This window comes from Octodon degus, unplaced genomic scaffold, assembly GCF_000260255.1.
Source record: "Octodon degus isolate 3935 unplaced genomic scaffold, OctDeg1.0 scaffold00103, whole genome shotgun sequence".
NCBI classification, from domain to species: domain Eukaryota; kingdom Metazoa; phylum Chordata; class Mammalia; order Rodentia; family Octodontidae; genus Octodon; species Octodon degus.
Genome location: NW_004524679.1, coordinates 10,085,778 through 10,093,509, shown reverse-complemented (window position 1 = coordinate 10,093,509; position 7,732 = coordinate 10,085,778). Strand labels below are relative to the sequence as shown.

At 28.4% G+C, this 7,732-nt stretch overlaps 1 protein-coding gene across 8 annotated transcripts in view; it reads right to left on the bottom strand.

Annotated features, from left to right (window-relative positions):
- Window positions 1-7,732, bottom strand: part of LOC101568064 (protocadherin-11 X-linked) — a 1,027,172-nt gene that overhangs the window by 979,215 nt on the left and 40,225 nt on the right. For 4 of the 8 annotated variants that reach the window (XM_023723774.1, XM_023723775.1, XM_023723776.1 and 1 more), the window contains exons 3-4: window positions 5,514-5,534; window positions 4,250-4,255 (exon numbers count right to left, since the gene is read on the bottom strand). The exons of the other annotated variants lie outside the window; for them this stretch is intronic. In XM_023723774.1, coding sequence (XP_023579542.1) covers window positions 4,250-4,255; window positions 5,514-5,534 — 27 coding nt within the window. The remainder of the gene's footprint in view (window positions 1-4,249; window positions 4,256-5,513; window positions 5,535-7,732) is intronic. 8 annotated transcript variants of the gene reach the window in all.

Below are 7,732 nucleotides of genomic sequence, written 5' to 3'. Positions count from 1 at the left end.
AAGCAATTAATTGGATTTTTTCCATTTATAGATTTTTAAAATAACATTTTACTAGAATTATATACTATATGGCATTCTTTAATTTTAATTATAGTGAGTAGAGTGAAATCAGAAGTGTTTAAATTTTTCCTAATTGTTTACCTGATAAAGGCATTACCTTATCTACTGTTTTACCAAATTTTAAAACAAAAGGATAAAATGTTTTGAAAGGACAATTCCATTGAATGAGATTAACACTTAGGCAAATCAATTATTAATTAACATATTTCCACAATAGGAAAGAAAATTGAAAATATTTCTAGAAAATCCACTGCCATCCTTTCATTTTTATCATTATGTCATCTAGAGTATCTAAAGCTAATGAAATGTGACAATTAAAATATTTCACTCCTAATTGAAAGATACCTGTTGATATGCAGATAAATAGAAAACTAAAGCCTTTAAAAGAAAAATCTAAAAACAATTTCAATTAGGAATTTCTATGTTGAAGGTGGGAGGGATACTTCAGTAGCATAGGTGCTTGCCTGGCAAGCATAAGGTCTTGAGTTCAAACCCCAGTACCAAAAATGAAAAAAGAATGGAAACATAAGCCTTGCAGCTGGGGAGATAGATTAGTAGAATAAGTGCTTGCCTGGCAATGCAAGGTCCTGAGTTCAATTCCCAGTACTGAAAAAAAAAAGAATTTTTATAGTATATAAAATTCAAAAATAGTTTGTTATAAAACTACCTGAAATATTTAAATAATTTTGTTGCTTGGGCTAAAGGGGTTTTTTTTTTTGGTGGAAATGTATATAACTTTCTTTTCAACTATGTTTTTTCAGAAAGACTTGATAATTTCACTGAAATACAATTAGTTTCATGGTGATGATATGTATCATGCCTGTATTACACTACTGACTAATCAAGCTATAACATTGTGTTAATTTGCTCAAGTGTACACCTACAAAAATAAATGCACATAATAAGTCATTAATGGATATGTACAGAATGGCCTATACATGTAGTTCATGATACAAAATGAAGATAAGAGTTTGTTAAAAATGCAACATTTCCAAAATTAAAGATCTTTCAAGCCAAATTACTAAATTTAAAGAAATGACTCATCTAGGTTGAAATAAATGACAAAAAATTTAAAATTTCTTCATCTATAATCTACATATAATTTTCAGAAGATATATACATTTGTTACAACACAAATGTATATCACATGTACAATAAAAATTAAAATCAGTTAACTCCTCTATAATTAGGAAAAATTACACTTCTGGTACTAAATACAACATTGCACCACAGTTGTCATGTGTAAACATCCATAGTGAAAGAAAAAAACAAATTGCCCAAATATCTAATTTGATATGATATATGTAGTTTTACATTATCACAGCACCTTTGAGTGTGCTACAAACCTAAATCTAAACAAGAAAAATGTCTATTAAAGGAGAGTACTGTAGGCAGTATTTACAGTGTAAGTTAAATTCATGTAAGATTAAGATCTGCCTACCGTATGTTATTTCTGTTGACATGAAGAAAAACATCATACATATTGGGATGCCCAACTACAGCTTATAATTAAAGAGTGAATTCCACAGATTACTAGAAAATGGCATGAGACATTAGTGTTTTGTGTTGAAATAAGATTTGTAAATATTGTACAAAGTAGTGATTTATTGAATCTAAATTTAATTTTTGAAAATTATTCTAAACTAAGTGAGTCTTATTGACAGTGTGGAGAGGGTGATTAATAAAGAAAACAAGATATACATAAAATATTAATTGATAGATGAATATAGAATTATTTTTATCATTATATATAAAGACAAAATCAGAAATATAAAGGCTTATGTATCTTACTGTTAAAATAAAGTTTTATATTTAAAATATTTTGAGGGACTGTTTTACACAGTTTTATTGTTAATTTATAAAATGTGAATTTTGATAAAATGTACTTACTAAGAGAATGTTTGTAAGGGAGGAAATATCTAGTATGTTTTAAGTGACTATTAAATAGTATACTAATAATTGAGGAAAAAATCATGAATATTTCCTTGTCTTTGTCTATGATTGCTAGTCTTAAGATTTGTTAACTTTTCTTTTTCTCTTTACTGTCTAAGTTAATAACCAGACAGGATTTTAAAAACACTTCTAACACGAACAAAGGGATTGAAAGATGTCTGAAAACTCACACTATAATAATGAGAATTAAACGTATCCCAAAATCAGCTGCTAGGAAGGACACATACATGTACAGAGATATCTATTTTTATCCTCTTTGGCTTTTGTTAAAAATTAGACTCAATGTCTTTGTATTGTTCTCAAATATAACTACTCCCTCAAATAAAAGAAAATAATAAGTCAAAAATAGTTAAATGTCAAAAATAAAGTTTATTTTCTTCAATGACCCAATTTCAAAACTGTTAAGTCTCAATATTGGCATATATAGGTAAATATTTTAGCACAAAGATTTGGTAGGAAATTGGTTCTCTACTCAAATAAACTGCATTCTGAGAGATGGAGTCACTTAGAGCTTTAAAAATAAATTTCTTATTTTCATGTTCTGTGAAGTAGACATTCATAAAATCTGCCAAAAAAATCTGTTTTTAATAGACTCTGTCTCTGTCTGTCACTCTCTCTCTCTCTCTCTCTCTCTCTCTCTCTCTCTCTCTATATATATATATATATATATATATATATATATATATATATACAGAGTAATAATTAGAAGTTACTAATAAGCAAAATTAAATGGAATAAAATGAGGTTTCTTCACTTAGTTCACAAACATATGTAAAAAGGAGGGATATGATTAATCATGGCATAGTTATTTAAAATGCATTTATGTAATAATTATATACACAAGTAATCTTGAAGTCACAGTACTATATTATGACAGACTTAAATTCCTGATATACTTTTTGTGTCTCAGTTTAATTACTATTACACTTAGATTGTGGATTTCAGAATTCCTATGCTTACTTTGTCATACCACCTTCAGTAGGCTCACTTTTGAAGTATAGTAAATTGACTCAATTTTTATTCTTTTTAGGGAAAATTCGTTTCACACTGAAATATTTAACTTATCAAGGAGAAATGGGGCGAGGTTACAAAATTATCCTGTGTGATTATATTGCAAAAAGGTAAATTTAACTTTTAAGTAATTTTCTACTACAATAATAACTATCAAAATAATGTTGCAACTTACATGATATTTCTAATGACCAGTAGAAATAGTTACATTCAAAAATTACAAAGAACTACTTATTGTTTAAACTGTTTGATGGTACGTATGCTCAGAGAACATACTATTGGAGGCAAAGAGCGATTCGTTATTGAGTCAATGAGAACATAAGTTTTAACAGAGTTTTTTAAAATATCACCTACATATTAAATGTCCACGTGTTATACTAATTTGAAATGCTAAAGGGCATCACGGTCTTCTAGATGCCTTTACATCATAACAAACAATATAAACAAATAATGGATTTCTTAAATAACAGGGAGCATAAAGAGCATTTTATTTTGTCTTTGTCTTTTTGAGACAGGGTTTCACTATACAGTTCAGGCATGCCTTGACCTCACTTTGTGGCCCAGGATGGTCTCAAACTCACAGTGATTCTCCTGCCTCAGCCTCAAAGTTCTGGGATTACAGCATTTTGGATTACAAGTGTGTGCCATCATGCCAGGTAATATTTTTTTCTTTTACTTCATAAAAATATAAAGAATCACGACAAGTCCGATCTATGTAGTAAGACCATAAAGACCCTGTAGACGCTGTCCTAAATACAGAAAATAAATAAGTAAATAAATACTAAAATTTATTAGAAAAGAGAAACTTGCTTACATCAAAAGTAAATTCGTAATCAAAGTGGTTACAGTGTGGTTATAATCATCATAAAATCTCTAGATTATTTTCTACCATCTAATTTTTAGAAGAGTAGTTGGTATTTACAAGTTTTTTGTTGACAAATTTTTTGTGAATATTTTCAAAAGATTAGAGTAAGTATCCTATTGTTTTTCTGGGTTTTGGTTTCAAAAATATCTTGTTCCCTTGAAAACTTTCAGAGTGCACCTTTTGCAACTGCACCTCACTTCCAAACTTCTGGTGGTGATGCCTACGCTCTTAGCAATCAGATAGGGCAAGTAATTCCATGTTTAATTATAGACATATTAAATATCAGTGTGTACAATAAGAAAGCATTATGTTGTCACAGTTGTCAACATTCATAGGAAGCAAACAGAGAGACAGCATGATACAACTCTGTTACTGCATTCTTTCATTCATATATATAATGTTTCAATTGCTATATTACTGATAATAAAGTATAAGTTTCACTGGGACATTATGTTTAACATCGTTTTTGATTTGTTTGCCTTCATAATGGGAAATTCCAATTACAAATTTAATGATCTTAGCCAAATTTTAAAGCTACAATTCATTCAAATATTTTGGTTAAAAGAATGGAATTGCTATTGCTAGAAAGTTATATCTCACTGCAGATTTCAATAGTTGATGTCCTGGAATCAGTCTAGGGCAAGAAAAATAACACGTTATCAAAATCAGATGGTTGTGTTCTACAAATCTTATTTGCCAAGCATGCTACGTGGTTAAAACTCACATACAAAAATACAGATGCACAAAATAAGTTATTTAATTTAATCATAGTTAATATTAATCCTATTCCAGGAAACTGAGTTGCTGTTATCATTTGAATCCAATGTGTCTACAGAATGATTTTTGCCATGAGTTAAAAGTTTCCAAAACTTTCATCATTTACTTCATAATTATTAAAATTTCAAGATTATTTGACTCAAATTACAGAAATTTGTTAAAATATATTTTAGAGTTCAATAAATGTAGTAACTTAAATAAATATCTAAGACAGTGATTGATACATACAGGACCCCTCAAAAATAGTGCTTTCAATTTCCTTTAGATTTTTCAAATATGTGGTTTTCAACATATTTTAATGGAAGAACTGTGCTAAAATCATGATTTTACCAATGTGTATCTTATATATGAAAATTAACAAAATCTATTCTAAAATAGTTTGTATACTTAAAATTTTTAGAGTAGTGGGAAACAAATATTAGGTGATTGCTCTGAAAGATATTAATGGACAATCATCTATGGATTTGTCTTCTTAAATAGCCAGCACAAATATATATGAAAAATTTTCCATAATACATTGAGAAACTTATGCCAGATTAGTACATTCTAGAGATATAGGTGGCCTCAGGCAATAGATAAATTCCTACACAATGGCAGCCCTGTGTGTTTCTGAACAACTGGTCAGGACAATTCTATTCTATGAAAAATATTTTATTTCTTTTTAAAATGGAAAATTTCTAATATGGCTTCTTGTATCTTATATAGTCTATTAGCATAATTTTATTTCTCAGCAGAAATATTTCTATTCAGATAAATATTGAATTAAATGTTACTATAATCCTAAACACTCATTTTGAAAGTATGTTTCTCTGCTTAAAGTGTTGTAAAATGTTTGACATTTGGTAACAGCAATAATTTCTTTCACTGGCTGAATTTTACTAGCAATGTATTTTTATTATACTGATTAATACAGATTCATATATTGTGTATTTTAATTTTTCAATATATAATTTCATTTGCAGTATACACTCATTTTGATTAGCATCCTGAAATATCAGTGAGTGTAAGATTATTCTCTTGGTATTAGTCATAAATTTAAAAGTATACAGAAGAAAAAAAACTATGGCAAATGTTGAACAAATTGTTTACATTCAATTTTTAGTATTTCATTAGTCTCGGTAATAGCTAAGTTCACAAATTGATAATGAAATGATAATAATGAGTATGAAACAACTATGAGACAATGGCATAAAATATATAATTTTTTAGCATGTGAAGAAATCAAAATTATCATGTGATAACTCATTTTAATCCAGTGCTTTTAGTTAATTATAACTTTAATATCACCTTAACTCATTCTTAGATCTTTTCATATTTTACCTAGCACATGAATGCATTAGTCATATGTTTACTAAAAGGTCTATTAGCTGTTTAATATGAATTATCATCATAGGAAAGTGTTATTTATTTAAGGTCATAAACATTGAATAATATTAAAAAATGAGAATACTTGCAAAATGATTACTTTTTCTTCTCATCAATGCCTCCTCACTACTTGTTTATATACTCATGAAAAATTAGTCTATCTCATAAGATATTTCTAAACCCTCAAAATCAGCCAAGGCCAAAATTTGATCTATTATTAATTAAGTTTAAACTGGTTAGGAAAAAATAACATATAGTACTTAAACTCTATCCTTTGTATACTTTTTCAAAGCATTCATACATTTGCCCCAGAAAAAGTGTTGTTAGAATATGCAATACACATAAAATGTTACTCATATAAACAACTTTTTGTTGCAAAATATTTATAATAAGCATGGAAATAGTAATAAAATTAGAAAATAAAGGCATTTTAATGGTTTAATATAAACAAAACACATCATGGGATGATATTAACCACTTATTATTTGGATTGCCCACATACAATGCAGCAGTGTAGATAAACATTGGACTCAATCAAATTGCAGGTGAAACGTGCTATAAGATCTCTCACAGCCTAACAGAAATGCTATGCAGAGAAAAAACATCATTATATCTTCTGCAACATCATTTAATTGCAAGTTTATTGTAGCAAAATTTCACCCACAACTGAATGAGTATCTTACCTTCACTCTATGATTAAAATAGAAACACTAATATTATTATATATAATTTAACTTGTATATCTTTGAATTATTTCCATTCTTGCAAACATTTCCAAACATATGGGACATTACACTGCATGGTTATCTTAAAATGTAGTGGAAATCTTCAATATATCTAAATTTGAATGATAAAAATCTCTTTGACTTTTACATTGCTACTGTGTTATTATTCCTGAATAACTTTCCTAAAGATTTTATGTATTACAACTGAGATAAATACTTCTTCAAGAGGTACACAGTCAGAAAAATGAACTCAATATGGTGCATACCTCAGAGAGAGAGAGAAAAATAAAAGTAGATCAATACCATCACTTAACCTTTTTGAGAAATAGTACTTTTACTTTTTCAGATTTTTTCATTTAGATATGGAACATGAGTTTTAATAGGTGAAATATAAACTCTAGTTTTCATATTGGCTTTAAAATTCTATGGACATATTTCTTGAGTTTTACTATGTTCTTATTTCCCTTTGTGCCCATTATAAAAAGCAAATACACAGCATTTTCCAAAATTCATTACTTTATAGAATATCCCCTCATAGGTTCTGAATATCTTATATAAATATGGAGTTATTTAACTATTTATCTGAAATTGAGATTTCACATATATTTTATTCATTGCCTTGAGGATAAGAATGAACTTGCCATTATTTATCTAAACTCATTGAATTCTTAATCTAAAACTTATTGCTAATCTGCTTTTGGGGGACAAGAAACATGTTAATTTATGGAAGGCGGATATCATAGTACTATTTAATGGCTTTGGAAAGCCTCAGACTTTCCCAAATGAAGATGAAATTCTCAACACCATGAAGAGCTCTTTAGCAGATTTTAAAAACTGTGTGTGTAGTAACTCAAACTTTTCTGTTCACCCACACAATAGCAATTAGAGCAGTGCTAGAAGCCTTGCTATGCAATTTTCCCATTATACTGGCACCCTAGTGCTACCAGAAGACAAATTTGCCCTGTTATAACCATTA